At 45.5% G+C, this 21,936-nt stretch overlaps 1 protein-coding gene across 1 annotated transcript in view; it reads left to right on the top strand.

The window, feature by feature from the left end:
- Positions 1–17,355, top strand: part of BMP1 (bone morphogenetic protein 1) — a 232,114-nt gene extending 214,759 nt beyond the window's left edge. Inside the window, exons 19-20 of the mRNA XM_030202005.1 lie at positions 13,085–13,335; positions 16,799–17,355. Of these exons, the coding sequence (XP_030057865.1) occupies positions 13,085–13,335; positions 16,799–16,933 (386 nt within the window). The 3' untranslated portion in view covers positions 16,934–17,355. The remainder of the gene's footprint in view (positions 1–13,084; positions 13,336–16,798) is intronic.
- Positions 17,356–21,936: the final 4,581 nt, after the last annotated feature.

Consider the following 21,936-nt stretch of genomic DNA (forward strand, 5'->3'; position numbering starts at 1 on the left):
TAAAGTGCAGGCAGACAAAAAGTTGCTTTTATCCAGACAAAACAATGAAATTAAGTGTATTATTTAGCCTGAATTGTAAGAACCCAATGTGAACACAGCCTCTGCCTTCTCTGTACAAACATGGCTTGTTTCCTATACTGGTTATCAGTAAATTTACTGAGGGTTCATAATCCTGAGTTTCCTTATTCAGGCCCTGAATCAGAGGAGCTGCCTATGGTCCGAGGATAAAATCAGGAACTACTTCTGAGCATGTGTCTAATGCTACTCATTAACAAGTGAGCAGGGATCACTATTAGACTAGTTCCTCTATTAGGTATCCCATTACTCTTTCCTGGCTTATTACAGTAATAGTTCTGTATGTGTCTGTGATTTCAGCATAAGTGCAATGTGTGGGTCTGGCCACAGATACATAGAACATGATGGCAGAAAAGAGCCAGATTGCCTTTCTAGTCTGTCCAACCACACCAACTGCTCCGCTCTGCAATCCCTTCCTCCCCCTCTCTCTCAGAGATCCTATGTGCTTGTGCTTTTTGGAATTCAGTTTATCTTCACCAATTCTGGTCGCCGCATCTCAAAAAAGATATAAAGGAATTAGAAAAGGTGCAGAGAAGGGCCACGAAAATGATAAAGGGAATGGAATGACTTCCCTATGAGGAAAGGCTGAGAAGGTTAGGGCTCTTCAGCTTGGAGAAAAGGCGGTTGAGGGGTGATATGATAGAAGTCTACAAGATAATGAGCAGAGTAGAGCGGACAGATGTGAAGCGATTGTTTACACTTTCAAACAACAACAAAACCAGGGGACACATGATGAAGCTAGAATATGGTAGATTTAAAACAAATAGGAGAAAGTTTTTCTTTACTCAGCGTGTAGGTTAGACTCTGGAACTCGTTGCTGGAGAATGTAGTGACAGCAGCTGGCCTTACGGAATTTAAAGGGGGTTTGGACAGATTCCTGAGGGAAAAGTCCATTGAACATTATTAATTTTTTTTTTTTTTTTTTGGGGGGGGGGGGGGTGCCGGGTTTTTGAAGCCTGGATTGGCCGCTGTCGGAGACAGGATGCTGGGCTTGATGGACCCTTGGTCTTTCCCAGTATGGCAGTGCTTATGTACTTATGTACCTCCACTGAAAGGCTGCTCCATGCATCCACAATTTCTCTGTACTAAAGTATTTCCTTGGATTACTCCTGAGTCTACCCTCTTTCACCCTCAATCTGATCCTTTAAATCTCGATACAGGGTTTCTTAACTGGTGCTTAGACCATGCGGCCTTGCAGTTGCAATAGAATAAGCTTTGCTAAGCCACTTGATATTAGAAGCCATAGGCAGTGGAATGGAGTGGGCCACTGGGGCCGTGGCCCTATCAATATTTGCCCAATACAGCATCAGCAACTAGAGAAATTGGGGGCACAGCTGGAGATTGGTTTGCTTAGTCCTTTCAGCCCAAAAGGAGCTTCACTACATATATCAGAAACTATTTGGTTTTGTCAAAAGTCTCCTGTGTCTTTATTGACTCCAATAATCTCAGGTACTCCTTTAGGTTTTCAAAATCTTATGTAATAACATTGGGTGTAAGATTAGACTCTCATCTTACTTTTGATTTTCAAATCTCTGTCGTCAAGTCCTCTTTCTTTGCACTTTGCAAAATTCAGACAATCAGGCGGCTCATAGTTTCTGCAGATTTAGATTTATTAATGCACTCATTTTGACTTATCTAATGCCTTCTTGTCTTGTCTCTGAAACTTCTTCAAATTGTTTAAACCATTGTTGTAAAAATGTTGATTTCTGCCCAGCGATTTGACCATGTTCCTCCCCTACTCATTCAACATCACTGGCATCCTGACATGTGGTGTATGAAATAAAAAATTCTGCTTCTTATCCATTGCAGTGGCATAGTCACAGGGGGCTTGGGGGCCTGGACCCTCTTCTTTGGGCTTGAGCCCCTCCAAACCTGTAGCACCCCCCTTAAATGGCTAGCAGGGATGCCGAAGCCCTGCCAGTCAAAGAAATGCAGTACCCAAGCCTCTCCCCTTTTCCTTGTGCCGCTTCTGTTGTGCCTCCTGCTGCCAACGCTGGGACTTCTCGCACATGCTCAGTTTGAGCAAGAACTAAGCATGCTTGGGGAGTCCTGGAGTCGGCAGCTGGAGGCATGCTGCTGACTTCCAAATTACAGAAGCAGCGCAAGGAGGAGGGGTGCGGCTCAGGCACTGCATTTATTTGGTTGGCGGGGCTTTGACATCCCCACCAGCAAAGGTATGCTTAACATGTGGGGGAGGGGGGATGAGAGAAGGAATGCATTCCCCCCGCCCCCCTGTCCACCCCTAGGCTCCCCCCTGGCAAAAATTGGAGGGGTAGCTACACCCCCATGTGCCATCAAATCATTGTTAGTCAGTATTCTATAAGAATTCAAATATCCATGTAAATAGATACTTATGCATGTAAATGACTAAAATACCCACATTTACCCACCTTCCTGCCACCTAAAACTAGATGACTCCTTATAGAATTACTTCCTTAGTGGTTCCATCCTTGTCTGTGATAGGACAGCCCCCACTAATGTTTAGATCACAGCTGAAAGCTTGATTCTTTACGTAACCTCATACAGATGTTTAAAGATATGATTGTTGTCCCTTTCATTTAGGTTGTTGTGCTAGTCTTGCTCATGATAGAAACATATAAAAATGTAGATAAAGACCATGTGGCCTATCCCAGGGGCGTAGCCAGACAACAGATTTTGGGTGGGCCTAGGCAAGAAATGGGTGGGCACCAAGTGTTCTTCCCAACCCCCACCAGAAAAATATCTGAGCTGGTGGGAAAACGCTTCTTTCCACCTTGGCAGTCTGCAGTGCACATACGCTGAAAACTGAGTATGCACAGGTGCCAGTATCATGGAGAGCAGCGTTTTAATTACTTTCAGGGGGATGTCTTCAGCTGGCGGAGCTTGGGATCCCCACCAGCTACTGCTAAACGTGTGCTACTGTTGGGTGGGCCTGAGCCCTAAGTGGGTGGGCCCTGGCCCGCCCAGGCCCACCTGTGTCTACGCCACTGGCCTATCCAGTCTGCCCATCAATACCATCTACTCTCCCTATCACTCCCTTAGAGATACTGTTTTCGTCTCCACCACTTCCACCTGGAGGCTGTTTCATGAATTTACAACCCTTTCTGTGAAGAAGTATTTCCTCTTGTTACTTCTGAGTCAATCCTCTCTCACCTTCATCCTATACCCCCTCGTTCCAGAGCTTCCTTTCAATTGAAAGAGACTCACCTCCTGTACATTTATGCCACATAGGTATTTAAATGTCCCTATAACATCTTCCCTCTCCCACCATTCTTCCAAAGTGTACATATTGAGATCTTTAAGTCTGTCCCCATATGCTTTATGACGAAGACCATTGACCATTTTAGTAGCCACCCTCTGGACTAACTCCATCCTGTTTATATCTTTTTGAAAGTGTGGTCTCCAGAGTACACAATATTCTAAATGAGGTCTCACCAGAGTCTTATACAGGGGAATCATCACCTCCTTTTTCCTACTGGCCATTCCTCTCCCTATACACCTAAGCATCCTTCTAGCTTTCACTGCCTCCTTTTCTCTTTGGCCACTCACTGTCTCCTTTTCTATTTGGCCACCTTCAGATCATCACATACAATCACACCAAAGTCCCGCTCTTCTTTCATGCACAAAAGTTCTTCACCTCCCTAAATTGTACCATTCCCTCAGGTTGTTGTAGGCCAAATGCATGACCTTGCATTCTTTAGCATTAAATCTAAGCTGCCAAATTCCAGACCATTCCTCTAGCTTCTCCAAGTCCTTCCTCATGTTACCCACACCATCAGGGGTATCTACCCTATTGCAGATTTTGGTATCATCCACAAAGAGGCAAACCTCACCAAAAATGTTAAAAAGAACCAGCCCAAGAATCGAACCTCGTGGCACACCACTGGTAATATCCTTTTCCTCAGAATTTTATTTATTTTATTTATTTGTTGCATTTGTATCCCACATTTTCTCACCTATTTGCGGGCTCAGTGTGGCTTACAATAAGACTTGAATAATAGAAATACATTTGTTACAACTAAGTTATGGATTACATTGAACAGAGTTGTGCGAGGCATTCGAATATCATTGGTAGTATAACAATGGGACAACAACATAGAAACATTAGAAAGAGACAATGGGAAAAAAGGGCATTATTAGGCGCCTAGACATATAGTGTACATAGTTCCGTGGACGAATGTATGGTTGACTGGATAAAGGGATGATGGATCAGATGTGGATGTGTATTGCATTGTGGACAGTGAGTGGTCTCTATGTGTTTTGGCTCTTTCCATAAGTTTGTTCGAACAGGTGTGTCTTCAGTAGTTTACGGAAGGAGGCTTGTTCGTTGATCATTCTTAGGTTGCGTGGTAATGTATTCCAAGACTTCGTGCTCTTGTAGGAAAAGGTTGACGCGTGTATCGTCTTGTACTTCAAGCCCCTGCAGGTTGGGTAATGAAGGTTGAGGTGAGTTCGGGATGATCTTTTGGCGTTTCTAGGTGGTAGGTTTATGAAATCAGACATGTACGCTGGGGCTTCACCGTAAATGATCTTATGGACTAGTGTGCAAGTTTTAAAAGTAACGCGGTCCTTGAGTGGAAGCCAATGTAGTTTCTCTCGTAGTGGTTTTGCCCTTTCATATTTAGGTTTTCCGAAGATGAGCCTGGCTGCTGTGTTCTGGGCTGTTTGAAGTTTCCTTAGTATTTGCTCTTTGCAGCCAGCGTATAATGAGTTGCAGTAATCCAAGTGGTTAAGGACGAGGGATTGCACTAGGCTGCGGAAGACGAATCTTGGGAAGAATGGTCTAATTCTATTCAATTTCCACATGCTGAAGAACATCTTCTTGGTTATGTTGTTTGCATGAGTTTCGAGTGTTAGGTGGCGGTCGATAGTCACTCCAAGGATTTTTAGCGTTTCTGAGATTGGAAGTTTTAGGTTTGGTGTGTTTATCACGTTGAATTCTGTTGTGTTGTATTGGGAGGTGAGTATCAGGCATTGGGTTTTTTCTGCGTTCAGTTTCAGGCGGAATGCATCTGCCCATGTGTTCATGATGTGTAGACTTTTATTGATTTTGCTGGAGATTTCTTTGATGTCTTGTTTGAATGGGATGTATATTGTCACATCATCGGCGTATATGTACGGGTTGAGGTTATGGTTTGATAGGAGTTTTGCTAAAGGGATCATCATTAGGTTGAATATAGTTGGAGAGAGAGGTGATCCCTGTGGGACTCCACATTCAGGTATCCATGCCTTGGACGTGATTGAATTTGATGTGACTTGATACGAGCGCAGGGTTAGGAACCCCTTGAACCAATTCAAGACATTTCCTCCGATGCCAAAGTATTCAAGTATGTGTATTAGGATTTCATGATCAACCATGTCGAAGGCGCTGGACATGTCGAATTGTAAGAGGAGTATATTGTTGCCGGTTGCAATTCTTTGTTTGAATCTGGTTATTAGGGTGACTAATACTGTTTCTGTGCTGTGATTCGAACGGAATCCTGATTGGGCATCATGCAGTATTGAATGTTTGTCTAGATAGTTTGTGAGCTGTTTGGTTACCATACCTTCGGTTAGCTTGGTTATTAGTGGTATGGATGCAATTGGCCTGTAGTTGGTTATTTCGCTCGTGTTTTTCTTTGTGTCTTTAGGAATTGGTGTGAGTAGGATTTTTCCTTTTTCTTTTGGGAAGAGTCCATTTTGTAGCATGTAGTTTATGTGATTTGTTAGGTTTGTTATGAATTGTTGAGGAGCAGTTTGCATGAGGCTATTTGGACATATGTCCAGTTTGCAGTTGGATTTGGCATATTTTTTTTTTTGAGAGTTTTAGAGATGAGTTCTTCTGGTAATAGTTCAAATTCGGTCCAGGTTCTGTCTGCTGGGTGTGTTCCTTCTTCTGGATCTAGACAGTCTAGGAGAGTGGTGTATTCTATAGTGCTGGCGGGTATTTTTTGTCGTAATTGTACAATCTTCTCCTTGAAGTATTTTGCAAGGTTGTCAACACTTGGTGTATCTTTGCCGTTGGTTGTAACAGGTGTGGTGTCTAACAGTTTGTTCACGAGGTTGAAGAGTTTATGTGTGTCTTTGTAGTTTGGTCCTATTAATGTTTTATAGTGTAGTCTTTTTGTCTGTTTGATGGTGTATTTGTATTTTCTCCGAAGTTGTTTCCAGTCGTTTAGTGTTTGTTCATCTCTCTTTTGAGCTTCAAATCACTACCCTCTGTCACCTTCCACTCAACCGGTTCCTAACCCAGTCAGTCGCTTTAGGGCTCATACCAAGAGCACTCAGTTTATTTGTTAGTCATCAATGCGGAACCGTGTCAAAGGCTTTGCTAAAATCAAAATACGTCACATCTAGTGCTCTCCCTCGATCCAACTCCATGGTCATGCTGTTGAGGAAATTAATCAGATTTGTCTGACAAGATCTGCCTCTAGTAAAACCATGTTGCTTCGAGTCCTGTAATCCATTGGATTCTAAAAACTTTACTACAGTGGCGTTCCGTGCTTGGCTGACACCCGGGGTGGATCGCCGCTGCGCATACCCCCCCCCCCGGGTGCAGTGCAACATGGGCCCCCCCGGCGTGGAATGGCGCCCCCCCCCCGGCGTGGAGCGGCACCCCCCCTGGCGTGGACTCCCCCGGCACAGCGCCTCTCACTCCCTCCACCCCGACAGTCCCCACCTGCCTACCAGCTGAGCTCTGTGCACTGGCCGGCACCTCGAATCTGCAGCGCTGCTGACTGTAAAAGAAGAAAACCGTCTTGGCCCTTCACTCACTGAGTCCCGCCCTCTGATGTAACTTCCTATTTCCTCGAGGGCGGGACACAGTGAGTGAAGGGCCAACGATGAGACAGTTTTCTTCTTTTACATTTTACAGTCAGCAGCGCTGCAGATTCGAGGTGCCGGGTGCACGGAGCTCAGCTGATAGGCAGGTGGGGACTGTCGGATGGGGGGGAGTGAGAGGCACTGCGCCAGGGGGGTCCACACCAGGGGGGGTGCCGTGCCACGCCGGGGGGGGGTGGATGGAGCACCCCCCACCCGTTGACACCCGGGGCGGACCGCCCTGCCCTTGCTACGCCACTGCTTTACTATTTTCTGTTTTAAAAGTGTTTCCATTAATTTACCTATTACAGAAGTCAGAATTACTAGCATGAAGTTCCCAACCTCTTCCTTACTTCTGCTTTTGTGGAGAGGGACCACATATGCTGTTCTCCAGGACCACTCCCAAATCTAGAGAAGCACTGAAAAGGTTAGCCAGTGGAGCCGCTAGAACGTCCCTCAGTATCCTCAGATGTATGCCATCCGGCCCCATCGCTTTCTCCACCTTTAGTTTAGCCAGCTGTTCATGAACACAGTCCTCTGAAAATCATTCAGGGACTGCTACCCCTTCATTCCTATTTGTGTTTGTGTTCTGTGGTCCTGCTCCCGTCCCTTCAGCTGTGAACACAGAACAGAAATATTTGTTAAGCAATTTTGCCTTACCTTTATCAGCTTCTACATATTCCTCCTCTTCACCTTTGAGTCTCACAATGCCACTTTTGTATGTCCTCCTAACACTACCATATCTAAAAAAAAATGTCTTGTCCTCCCATTTTACCGTATTGGCTATTTTTTCTTCCATTTACATCTTTGTTTTCCTGACTACTCTACCAGCTTCTCGTAGCTTTTCCAGATATTGTTGCCTGTCTTCCTCTTTCTGCGATCTCTTGTAATTTATAGAGGCTAACCTCTTTTTCCTTACCTTTTCAGCAACTACTTTTGAGAACCAAAGCAGCCTCGTTTTCCTCTCACTTTTATTTACTTTCCTTACAAAAAGGTTTGTTGCCCTTACAATAGCTCCTTTCATTTTTGCCCACTGCTTTCCAATTTCTTCCAGATGTTGCCATCCAGACATCAATTCATTGAGGTAATCCCCCATCTGAATAAAGTTTATTTATTTATTTATTTATTTTTATTTCTTTTCAGCACTTGCTATACTGCAAGTGATCCCTGAGGTGACTATTGGGCTCATTTTCGAAAGAGAAATGGCGTCCATCTTTTGACATAAATTGGAAGATGGACATCCTTCTCCCAGGGATGTCCAAATCGGTATAATCGAAACCCGATTTAGGACGTCCCCAACTGCACTTCGTCGCAAGAATGGCCAAAGTTCAAGGGGGCATGTTGGAGGCATAGCGAAGGCGGGACTTGGACGTGCCTAACACTTGGACATCCTTGACCCATAATGTCCCTGATGAACACTTGGACATTTTCACCCAGACCTGTTTTTCTTACGACTAAGGCACAAAAAGGTGCCCGAAATGACCAGATGGCCACTGGAGAGAATCGGGGATGACCTCTCGTTACTTCCCCAGTGGTCACTAACCCCCTCCCACCCTCAAAAAACATCTTTAAAAATATGTCGTGCCAGCCTCTATGCCAGCCTCAGGTCCGTGACAGCAGAATGCAGGTCACTGGAGCAGTTTTAGTAGGTGCAGTGCACTTCAGACAGGCAGACCCAGCCCCACCCCCCACCTGTTACATTTGTGGAGGAAACAGCAAGCCCTCCAAAACCCACCACAAACCCACTGTACCCATATCTAGGTGCCCTCCTTCACCCGTAAGGACTATGGTAATGGTGTACAGTTGTGGGTAGTGGGTTTTGGGGGGCTCAGCACACAAAGTAAGGGAGCTATGTACCTGGGAGCAATTTATGAAGTCCACTGCAGTGCACCCTAGGGTGCCCGGTTGGTGTCCTAGCATGTCAGGGGGACCAGTGCACTACAAATGCTGGCTCCTCCCATGACCAAATGGCTTGCATTTGGTCATTTTTTACATTAACGTCTTTGATTTCGAAAATCGCCAAAAATCAGAAACATCCATGTCTAGGGACATCCAAATCTAGGGATGGCGAAATGTAAGGATTTGGATGTCCCTGACGGTATTTTCGAAACAAAAGATGGATGTCCATCTTGTTTCGAAAATACGGGTTTCCCCGTCCCTAGATTTCGCCGTTTTGCAAGGACGTCCAAATCACAACTTGGACTTCCCTTTCGAAAATGCCCCTCCACGTGGTTTACAATTTCTGTTACAGGTACTTTGCACTTTCCCTAATGGGCTCACAATCTAAGTTATATATTGTCCCTGGGGCAATGGAAGGCTAAGTGACTTGCCCAGGGTCACATGGAGCTGCAGAGGGAACTGAACCTGGTTCCCCAGGATCTTAAACCACTGCCGACCATCAGGCAGCAGTGGGAATCGCTATCTTAATATTAAACCACACCATCTGTTGATCACTGGATACCAGATGATCAACTACTATAACATCAGAAACACTCTCTCCATTAGTAAGCACTAAGCCATACTAAGTCCAGTATGACCCCATCCCGTGTGGATTTCATTACCAACTGCTGGAATAGTTCCCCCTGTAGAGAATCTAGGCTCTCCCTGCTTCTAAAAGACCCCATAATAGGGATACCCCAATCAATATCTGGCATATTAAAAATTAGTACTATTTCCTCTTTCACAGCTATATTTTGAATGTCTTCAGTTAAATCTCTAGTCACTTCTTCTGTCTGGGAAAGAGGTCTGTATATCACACCAGTGTAAATACATTTGCCATTCCCTCTTTCCAGATTGACCCACAGTGCCTCTTCCTTACCCTGTAGGACCTGCAATTATGTGGCTTTAATGCTATCTTTAACATATAATGCCACCCCCCCCCCCCCTTTCTTCCTACCCTATCTTTCCTGAACACATTATAGCCCGGTATAACTATATCCCACTCTTTGTGATTGCCACTAAATCCAATTCAGCCATCACAACCTCAAGATCTAAAACCTTATTTCCTATACTTCGGGCATTAGTATATACTTCTTTCCAGACGTTGCCCCTTTTTCCCATTTATGTAGAGGCATTTCATTCTTCACTTACCTGAGGGCTTTGATCACCCTTCTCCAATGATTCTAGTTTAAAGCCCTCTTCATTAGGTTAGCAACCAGTCTGCTGGTAAAAACACGTCTTCCCTTCCTTGATAGATGGACACCATCTCTGCTCAGCAGCCCTATGAAAAGCCAAAATGTTGGGCCTGGAGGCTGGATGGGGGGGTCTGGTTTAAGGAAATGTGTTTCCTGGTTATGTAAGCCTACAACTTGTGTTTCTTCCATGTATCTTGTTGCTGGATAATAGTTAATGCTGTTTGCATCTTCTGAATTTCCTGAATCTGAATCTCATCCATCCTCCTGCAGTTTTTGTTGTTTCTGTCATTATGGAGTTTTATTTACTTTTGTTTTGTCCTTTGTTTTTCTTTTACTTTTTTTTTTGGTGGTGGGGGGGGGGGGAGGTTTCAGTCTATTTTTTGTTAATCTTTGCAATGCAGTTCGTTTGTTCTAAATAATCTTAGTCACCACTGCCTTGTTGTTTGTTGCCTGTTTTGTGATTTATGCCCGAAGCCTATTTGTTATGGGTTATTTTTTAACATTTATTTATGTTATTTGGAGACCACCATTCACAGAGCTGTAGACTGCCTTGTTTCTTGTTTGTTTTAAAAAGATGGTAAATCATTTAGGGGCCCTTTTACTAAGCTGTGCTAAAACATGGCCTGCACTATGACTAGCATGTGGGTTTCCCCTTGCACTGAGGCCACTTCTAGCACAGCTGTAAAATGGCCAATTTTTGCATTTCTTCAATTAATGGCCACATGCTAATTACCCAATTAGTACGTGGGCCATTAGCTTGTGGGCCCTTTCCAATTCCTATTTGGTAGGCAGAGAGGGCCCACGCACTAACCATAGGCGCATGGCAATGTGGCTGCGCTAACTGATTGGCATTGGGCATGCCTACTCTCCGCCCCCAAACATACCCCCAGTGCTGAAAAATAAAAAGTATTTTTTAGCACGTGGGAAGCGAGTGCAGATGCTAACACAATACGTGGGATAAACATAAAGGAATCCTGTTCAGAAGGAATGGATCCTCAGAAGCTTAGCTGAGATTGGGTGGCAGAGCCGGTGGTGGGAGGCGGGGCTAGTGCTGGGCAGACTTCTACGGGCTGAGCCCTGAAAATGGCAGAAACAGATCAAGGTCAGGTATACACAAAAAGTAGCACATATGAGTTTATCTTGTTGGGCAGACTGGATGGACCGTGCAGGTCTTTTTCTGCCGTCATCTACTATGTTACAGCGGGATGCTTGAGTGCGCCTCACGGTAGTGCATTTTCCTGCATGGTAAGCACGCATTAGTGCTTACTGCTATTTAGTAAAAGGACCCCTTAATAAACTAAACTGAACCCCTTGTTCCAGAGCCATCCTTCTGTTGAAAGAGGTCCCTGTCATGTGCATTTTTACCTTGGAGGTAATGTAAATGTCTCTATCATATCTCCTCTATACTATCCTGTTTAAATTATTCCAAATGAGGTCTCACCAGAGACTTATACAGAGGCACTATCACCCCCTTTCTCCTCATGACCATTCCTCTCCAAGAAAAGGTGGACAGGATCTGATGTTTTGGTGCATTTCTGATGTGGATCTATTTCCACTCTCCACTGTTACCATTCTCTTTCCTATGTACCCAAGCATCCTTCCAAAGGGCTGACCCTTAGCGGTAGTACCATTTTGCACCCAGAGCCGGACAGAAGGGAGCAGAAAGGGACTGCTCCTGCCCTGTTCCGTAAACCAGCATGGATTTCGGGGGTCAGGGTGGGTGGGAGTAGCATCGGAGGGGGGGTTCTCAGCTGAGCAGAGAGATCAGATCAGGAGGGTGCTGAATTAGGAAGTAGGATCTGAACAGGGAGGCATGGGGGGAATTAGAGCCGGGTGATAGAGGGGGTGGAAGACCTGACAAATTCTTTTATGCAGGTCCCAGCTAATATTGCTGGGACTCACATAAATGTCTTAAGCGGGTTCTAGCTGGATATTAACCAAGAACCTGCATAAGTGCTGGTGGCTGGCACATGCCCAGTCATGGTAAATATAACAGAAACCTTCATGAAAATTTTAAAGCAAAAATTTTTTTTATCTCATTACTCATATTATATACATAATTATTTTTTATGCAGAATCCAATAAAATATATAGATATTTATTTGTTGTGCTCAGTTTTTTTGGTGTATTGCTGTGGACTGAAAATCCAAGCTTTGCAGGGACACCACCTTTACATCATAGCACATCCTACCTCCATCCTAATAGTAATGTTCAATAGATGGGCAAAGTCCAAGAAAAATATTAAGAACTGATGTTCAAAAAAATGAATAACAGCTACTTAGCTTAAGTGGAGATTGTGCAAAATCAAAGATCTTCTTCCTGCAAAGTTCTTGTCCACTGCAATACTTTTTTCAAAGAATCATTCCGTACAGAATTTAAGAACAAAGGAATCACAGTTCAGCAATTTTAGTTCCCTACATGGGCCATGTTTCGCCAAACTAATGGCGTCTTCAGGGGAACTGATCTGAAATACAGGTTAGAGATTGTATAAAACCAGCACTTCATCTCATATCTAAAAATAAGTGTAGAATAACCATACAAAACTTAAAATGTAAAATGTACTCCTCTACAGCAGAAAATCCAAAATATAACTCACTGTTCAGCAGAACCAGGGAAGAGCCCCACCCTGTCCGGTTCACAAACCTACTCTCGAACGCCCACACATGCGCAGAATATATGTCAGGCATCAGCTGTTTCCAAACGGCGGGAAAAGATTAAATGAGAGCTTGCCATTCTATTTCTCTATTCATGCCCAGTCATGCCATAATATTTAGTGGTAGTGTCTGGACATGGCCCAGCACTGAATATCCAGGTCTAATTTAGCATACAGCAGTCAGTGCTTAAAGAAACACTGACTGCCACCAGGAAAATGACTTTATTTCCCATTTTATGGATAATAATTTACATAACATTCCTGATATTGCCCCTTTTGTCCATTTCCCTGTAAATATTTAATGTCAGCGTAAAAGTGGTGTGTGTGTGTGACGTATAATGAGATTGTGTATGCATTGTAGTGTGCATACTGAACCTGTTGGCAGAATGTTTTTCTGATAGAGCTGTTGCATTATTCCTTGTTTTTTACCCCCTTGTCACTTAAGAATGTGGTGGCCACTTGAGAGCAGAGGTGAAGACTAAGGATCTGTACTCCCACGCTCAGTTTGGAGACAATAACTACCCCGGTGCCTCTGATTGTGAGTGGGTCATTGTGGCAGAAGAGGGCTACGGTGTGGAGCTCATCTTCCAGACCTTTGAGATTGAAGAAGAAGCGGATTGTGGCTATGACTACATGGAGCTCTTCGACGGCTATGATAGCACAGCTCCACGCCTTGGACGTTACTGTGGCTCAGGGGTGAGTTTCCCTAATTCTGCAACCTTCTGCAACTTAAACTATTGATGCTGAGGAGCCACATGTCAAACAAAAAGATATCAGGGCAGTAGTGTATACAGACCCTAAATTTGGGGTGGTTGTACTGCCATAATGGAAGGGCACAGTGTCCTCATTGTAGCCCCTCCTTCTCCATGCCCCTACCCCCAATTCAAATATTAAATACCTGAGCTGGCGGGGATCAGGGCCGTGCCAACACAGTAAGCGAGGTAAGCGCCGCAGGGGGGCACCTGCCTTCAAGGGCGCCGTGGCGTCGACTCCTCCGCTCCATCCCCAATTCCCCGGCGCTTTAAATTTACCTCACTCCGCCTCCGACGTCTGCGCAGCGTCAGTGAAAGCGCTGCCTGTCTGACGTCTCTCCACCAGCCTTTCCTTCGGGCGTTCATTCCCTCTGTGTCCCGCCCTCAGGAAATGACATCAGAAGAAGGCGGGACACAGAGGGAACAAACGAGCGAAGGGAAGGCTGGTGGAGAGACGTCAGACAGGCAGCGTGTTCACTGACACTGCGCAGACGTCGGAGCCGGAGGCGGAGAGAGGTAAATTTAAAGCGCCGGGGAATCGGGGATGGAGCGGAGGAGGCTCAGGCCAAACTCAGCCATTTCCTCCATCGCGACCCAGACGGCAGCTTGGGGGAGCAGCGCTCGGCTCTTTGACACCACCCAGCTCTTCACGTGCCTTGGAGCCAGGCAGGTTGGGGGGGGCATGCACGTGCCCGCACGCACACGCACCAACTGATAGTCTGCAGGGGGGCGCCAACTGATGGTCTGCAGGGGGGCGCCAGAGACCCTAGGCACGGCCCTGGCGGGGATCCCCAAGCCCTGCCAGCTGAAGACGTCTGTGAAGGTATACTGAACTCCCTCCTGCACATCTTGGTCAGCAGAAGCTTTAGTGAGCCACCCTCAATGCCTGCACCCGGCCTATGCTCAGTTATCTTCGCAGACATTTTCAGCTGGCAGGACTTGGGGATCCCTGCCAGCGGCATATAGGGTGTGCCAATGCTGAGTGGGCCTGAGCCCAAAGGAGATGGATCCATAACTGCATTAGGGTCAATATTTAGACTGTGCGACAAGTAGGTTTTTAAAAACCAGTCGTGGCATTTATGTATATCTGGATTGTCAGCGGTGCTGAATATACATACAGCCACTGGCTCTTTGATAATAACAAGAATCAATTTAATTTAGGAGAGCTTTTCTGCTTCCTAAATTAAACTGGATAGTTGTACAGATAGCGACAGATTATCACCCGCTATCCACAGAGTTAGGGAAACCCCATGCTCGCTGATCCCTCTAAGCTGAGCAGGAGTCCTCCAACAGCATTCCTCCCATTGCAGGGGGCAGTGGCGTAGCAAGGAGGGCTGCCACCCGGAGCAGTTTGCCATTGCACCCCCCCCCCCGGGTGCAGCACGATGACACTCCCCTCGGCGCATCAACACCCCCCCCCCACCCCGATCCAGTGCCTACCCTCCTCAGCTCCCTCCAACCAGCTCCCGCATCCTACCTTTAAAGAAATTTCAGAAGCCGTAGAGAGGCGAGGCACAGCGCCTTGCGCCTGCATGTAAAAAAAGCGTGGATCGTCATCGGGCCTTTCCTCACGCTATCTGTCCCGCCCTTGCAGAAATAGGAAGTTGCGTCAGCGGAGGGCGGAACAGACAGCATGAGGAAAGGCCCGATGAGGATCCACGCTTCTTTTACATGCAGGCGCGAGGCGCTGCGCCTTGCCTCTCCACGGCTTCCGAAATTTCTTTAAAGGTAGGGTGTGGGAGCTGGTTGGAGCCGGAGGGAGCTGAGGAGGGTAGGCACTGGTCAGGGGGGGTGTTGATGTGGCAAGGGGGGGGAGCTGGCAGGGAGCACCCCCCCCCCCCCCCGAGCTGACACCTGGAGCAGACTGCCCCTCCCGCCCCCCCCCCCCCCCCTTGCTACGCCACTGGCAGGGGAAGGGGGTTGCTTCAATGTTGTGTTTTCAATCACCAGGGACAGGCAGATTCCCTGGAACCCGCAGAGCTTGCCTGTCCCTCACTATTCAAAATGTGATGGTGAAACAGCAACCCCCACTGGCAGGACTGTAGGTGAAGGACTCCCACTCAATTTAGATGGAACAGTGCCCATGCTCTACCCTCACTATGCTCTAATACTATCCAAATAGTGCCAGGGTACAGTGGCTTATCCATTCAAGTTGTGTGTGTGTGTTGCGTACGCACCCCCAATCAGTCCCTTCCACTGCATCTCTTCCTTCCTGGCCCTGCAAAGCTCTTGAGATTCCTTCCCTCTCCCCGATCCCCCCACCCCCCACCCTCTTTGTCTTAAAATCACCTCCAGTCTTCTCCCAGGCCGTGCCAGTAGCAGCAGCACTCATAGGTTACCTGCACCGAGGCTTTCTCTCTGAACCACCCGACCCTTCTGATGCAACTTCCTGTTTTCTGAAAGGTGGGATGGTTCTTCAGAGAGAAAGTTCTGGTGCAGGCCACAGGCAGACTATGAGTGTCACTGGTGCTGCCCAGGAGGAGACTGGAAGTGATTTTAAGGCATGGCGGGGGGGGGGGGGGGGGGGAGGTGGAAAGAGATGTGGTGTGAGATGCACCCTCTGTTCAAAATTCCTGGCTACGCCACTGCCAGAGTGCACTATAAGAATTGTCAGAGGCACTATCCATTTAATGTCACTGAAAAATCAAGAATAGGAGATTTAACCCTATAATGGTAGCTGCTATTAAGTTAATTCCATAATTGAGCACTTCCACTTAGACGTCCTGATGATGTACAGTAAGCATACATTCTACTAGTATATCTGGGGGGCGGGGGCTGATTCTGTTAAAGAATACTAGCATAACCAATATCGATGTACCTTACATTTATACACTGCAATTGGTGGACACGTGGCAGGGACATGTGTAGCTTACAGTAGTTACAACCAAATATGAAGGCATGGGAAGGGTGGGGGGATACCTACAAGGACTAGCAGTTACAGCCCTAAACTCCTTACAAGGCAAACTAGATGAGCCATTTCAGTCATTATCTGTTGTCATCTACTATGTTATTATGACATTAACACAGCCTGAGGGAGCCCCTGTACTGTACACTAACATGGACTGAGGGACCCCCCTCTCCTTGTACCTGACATTAATAGTGACTGAGGGAGCCCCTGTACCTGATTCTAGCATGAACCGAGGCAGCCCCTCTCCTTGTACCTGATACTAACACGGACTTAGGGAGTCCCTCTCCCTGTACCTGACACTAACAGAGGCTGAGGGAGCCCCCTTCCTGTACCTCACACTGACTGAGGGAGCCCCTCTTGCTCTACCTGATACTAACACAGACTGACGGAGCCTCTCCCTCTCTTTCTGACACTAAAACAGACTGAAGGAGTGACCAGTTCTAGGCTGAGGATATTTTTTTGCTCGACAATTAACTTCTTGCTTTTTTCCCCCCATCAGCCACCTGAAGAAGTTTATTCTGCTGGAGATTCAGTGATGATCAAATTCCATTCTGATGACACAATTAACAAGAAAGGATTTCACCTGCGCTACACAAGTACCAAATTCCAGGACACACTGCACACACGGAAGTGATTCTCCGTTGTCATGCTGGGAACGTGCTCCATGTCATATCGGCACCCTAAAAGCTGGATGAGAACAACACAACCTCCAAGTACAAAACCACAGACAAACTCCAGTCTGAATACACTTAATGTGTGGTGCATAGGCAACCATGCACACATGCAAGCACATGTATGATTACTCTTTCATGAGTGCATACACATGCTATGTACTGTCTATGAATACAAAGATATGCTGACACATAAACACATATACACACGTATGCTCAATTAGGTGCCTGCTTTCATGCCAGACCAAAATACACATGAGAACAATTCCACAACTTCAGACACCAAGGTGTATGCACAAAGACTAAACCTGCATATCTGCAGAAACACATGAATCTACACAGCCTCGCCCACAATTGGAAATGACAAAAAAAAAAAACTCACCACCACAAAGACAGGAAACCTGGAACTAAAGACATACAGAGAGGAGCACACAGACAGGATGCATGGAGGCAGGACACACAGAGGAATAAAAAACACAAATATATGTGCCATATATGCAGATAAGAAACATGGGAACAGTAACACAGAGAAGCGTGTACACACACACACACACACAAGGGTAATGTGGAAACAGTAACACACAATGAGCAGCACACAGATACACACGAGAAACACACAGACAGTACATGCAGAGAGAAGCATGCAGCCACACACAGAACTTCATAAAGCAGGGACTATGCAGACACAGGCTGTAGCACAGGTGAGAAGGGGTTTAACCCCCTCCAATGCTGAACTGGATCAGGCTCCAAGTTTGTTTTCTACATTTGTAAAGATGAATCTTCTGTCTGAGGCAGAGCTTCCTGATCCAGAGTAAAATGCCTTCCTAACCACGTCCCACCTAAGAACTTCATTCTGTCTGATTTTAGGGACTTTGAAAAAAAAAATATTTTGCTAAAAATATCAATGTGTAAACTTGACAAACTGTTACGCAGTCAGCATGACTGAACAAAACAATAGTGATGAAGACAAGACACCAATGCTGTGGTTATTGACACTTGGGAGGGAATTTTTAAACCCCACAGAGGAGCTTGCAAGAACATTTTCCAAAGAGAAACACCCCATGAGATTTCCCTTTGAAAATACAGGGCCAGCCATAAATCACATACGGAGAGGCGTACTTCTAAATGAATTCTTGGCATATTGTCTGCTGGCTCTACCATCTTCCTGCCCCTTCTTACCCTGTACCTGTGACAATGTAGCCCCCAGACCTGGGCTAAAGAGAGACCTGCAGTCTATCAGCATGGGATGGTGTACCTCTCATACCTGGACAAGCAAATGCAATGTATGTACATATATCACTATAAGATAGGAATCTATATAAGTTAAAAATGCAGGTCAGGTATCCCAAAATGCTATCACAGCCACCTAATAAAGACAGAGCATCCAAACAACTTATAAGGACCTTTAGTGCAGTAAACAAATTATAGAAATGAAGGGTATCAAAGTTGATCAGGTAATCATATATCCCAAAGCATAGGTGTAAATAAGGGAAGGGGGAGTGCAGCTCCTTCCCAGATTCTCCAGATGCTAGTGCTGAATTGGCTTCCTTCCCTCCACCACTAATAAGACCTGCCTACTCCTTACCCTCCCTCCCCCACCCACCTAAAACTAAGCAGAAAAAGTACACCAGGATCCCAAAGGAAATGTGTAGTGATACTGTCTCACTAGAGAAAATATTTGGGGTGCAGCTATTGTCACAGCCATAAACCTGATGCACTATGGCAGTGGCTGCCAAAAATATTCAGTATGTGTGAACTACATTGCCAAAGACTCAAGGGAACTGTTACTAAACTGCAGTAGTCACTAACGTGTGCTTACCACAGGTTAAAAAGCACTACCGCGGGCCGTGCTCAGGCATCCTGTGGTAGTTTGGGAATCGGCACGCACTACCCATGTGCTAAAAAATAGAATTTATTTTTTAGCGCTGGGGTAGTGTCTAGGGCAGAGAGTAGGCCTCTTCTGCGTTAATCTGTTAGCACAGCTACATCACCGTGTGCTGACCAGTTAGCGCGTGGTTAGCATGTGAGCCCTCACTGCCTTAAAAATAGGTGGCGGGAAGGACTCGCACGCTAATGGCCATGGGCTAATGGGGAAATTAGCGTGTGGCCATTAATAGGAAAAATGGAAAATGGGGTCATTTTACTGCCGCACTAAAAATGGCCTCAGCGCGTGGGAAAGACCCATGCTGGGCTTAGCGAAGGTCACTCTTTAGCGCTGCTTGGTAAAAGGGTCTCTTAGAGAGAAAAGTTTGCCTTTCATGGTGGACATCCTGAAGGAAGTAGACAATATGAGAAGTCATTTACAGAACCTAAATAAACTAAACAAAAATTTGTCAATTAAGTTTATGCGCAAGAAAATGCAAAGATTCGCCTGGCAGGCAGTAGTCCACAAGCCAGGACAAGCACCTTGGGATGATAATGTCTGAGGGTCTCAAGGTATCTAAGCAATGGGATAAGGCAGTGGCCACATCTAGAGAGCTGCTGGGCTGCATAGGAGAAGCCTTACCAGCAGAGGAAAGGAGGTGGTGATACCCCTCTGCAGTTCGTTGGTGAGGCTTCACTTGGAATATTTTGCTCAGTTTTGGAGGATGTATCTCAGTAAGGATATAAAGAGGCTGCAGGCAATCTAGAGACAAGTGGCCACAATTGTGTGGGGTCTGTGTCTGAAGACATGAGAGAGTAGAGTAGAATGTTTGTACGTTTGGGAAGCTCGCCAGGTGCCCTTGGCCTGGATTGGCCGCTGTCGTGGACAGGATGCTGGGCTCGATGGACCCTTGGTCTTTTCCCAGTGTGGCATTACTTATGTACTTATCTGAATATACATATATACTCTAGAGGAGAGGAAGAACAGGGAAGATATGATACAAATATTTAAATATATGAAAGGTATTAATGCACAAGAAGTGAATATTTTTTGAATGGAAAAAAGTACTACAGGACATGAATGTCATTTAATTTAGGATTTATTTTTATCCTTTTAACTCACAAAGATATCAAGTTAGATTATGGCAATCAAAATGCACTACAATAAAATACAACAATTACAATGGATTACGGTCAGCACCATGCCAAGGGCTGTGCAAGCATTACGGCTACACAGATTGCAAATATGGAGAGGTGCAAAAATTGTTCCCAGCTCACTATCTCCTCTCATTAGCTATAGTGAATTGGGTTGGGGGGGGGGGGGGACAGCAGGTGCAGCTATAGCCCAGTACTCTCTTGATTATCATCATTCAATTAGATAATAAAATCAGACAATGAATAATTATTTTATAAAACACCCTATAAAATTCATAAGTATTTCTGGACTAACCAATCTGACCTGGAGTGAAATGCCTTTGTAGTCATGTCCTACCTAACTACTTCATTCTAAAAATAAAGTAAGACAAGACCAATCCGTCAGGCAATTTGTTCCAATGAAATGGAGCTGTATAGCATAAGGGTGATTCTGTAAACTGGGTGCTAACATGTATGGACCACTGCATGTGTAAATGCTTAGAATACTAGCATTTACATGCATGTGCTAGCTGGTCGCCTAAACACAATTCTGCAAATAGAAGCTTAACTTACAAAGCAGGTATTTGTAAGGAGGGCATACATACTGGGTCAGACCAATGGTCCATCTAGCCCAGTGGCCAATCTACCTGGCAGAAACCCAAAGAGTAACAACATTCCAGAATCCCAAATAATGACAACATTCCAGAATCCCAGAGAGTAGCAACATTCCATGCTACCAATCCTGGGGCAAGCAATGGCTTCCCCATGTCTATCTCAATATGTATTAGGCTTGCAGTGATGCTGTGGCTCTGATGTCCTAGCTTGTGCTTCAACTTCAGATTGTGTCATTTTTTATATAATTTTTTAAATCTGATGTAATTCCTAATTCTGGTGAAAGGCCCACCACAAATTAATTACATCAAATCCAACTGGAGAAAAAAAAAAGTCTTACCTACTACTGATTTGTTGACCTTTATTTCTAAGTCCCATTAGGAAACAAATGACTAGCAGCAGAGCCAGCCAATCAGAAGTGCTGCTCCAGGTCCAACCAACCAGGAGATCGGTTGACTTACTCCTGGCATGAGCACCTGCTGCAGAAGAGGTTGAGCGGGGTGGGCGGAGCTCCCAGCAACTGTTGGGTTAGGCTGAGGAGTGAGACTAGTCTTTTTCTTCATTATTTCTTTGTGTGTGTGTGTGTGTGAGGGGGGGTTTCTGTGTAAGCTCATTATCCACTTCCCATGTTAGTGCATGAATACTAGAATCAAACCCATGCATTAAAAATGGAACATAGGTGGGGCTCCCACTTAGGTTGCCTTTGTCCCTGCCACAGATGCCCAGGTTCCTTTATTGAATAGGCTCCTACTGTGTGCCCTCAGGGCACCTAAAATGTATATGTGTATTCCCCATTTTACAAAGGGAATATACTTGGATGGGGGTGGGGGGATTTCCATGTTGGGATTTGCACCTGCTCAAAGGCATCCATAAGTATTTTTAAAAAGTGCTCATTTAGAGCAGAGCTCTATATGAGGGATTAAGGGAGTCATTATCTTGAATCCTATATAGTTAAGTGCTGTCTCCAAAAGGAAACCATGCTAAAACTGTGGCATAACTACTTAATTAGTGGTATTTACATCTGCAGTTTTGTAAAATGGGCTGCTACACGTGGAAGTAGTGCCACCTGCACATGGTGAAATCGCTATTTCCACGTGTAAGGGCTGACACCTACACGTGGAAAATGTTGGTTCCGTGCCATTCATTTTTTTCTATATGTATATTTGTAAAATGGCTGCTCCCTCTGTGTGTGCTGACACACACACTTGCACTCCTGCAGGTATTTTACATGAGGCTCTGCAATGACGGGTCCTGACCTGGACATCTTAATTCCAGTCTCTACCCTCTATATAAAACAGGGCTCCAAGTTACAGTAGTCCAAGAAGGAGTGTATAATAGCTTTCACTAGTTGCTTTCA

The sequence above is a fragment of the Microcaecilia unicolor genome, chromosome 4 (assembly GCF_901765095.1).
Source record: "Microcaecilia unicolor chromosome 4, aMicUni1.1, whole genome shotgun sequence".
Classification (NCBI taxonomy): domain Eukaryota; kingdom Metazoa; phylum Chordata; class Amphibia; order Gymnophiona; family Siphonopidae; genus Microcaecilia; species Microcaecilia unicolor.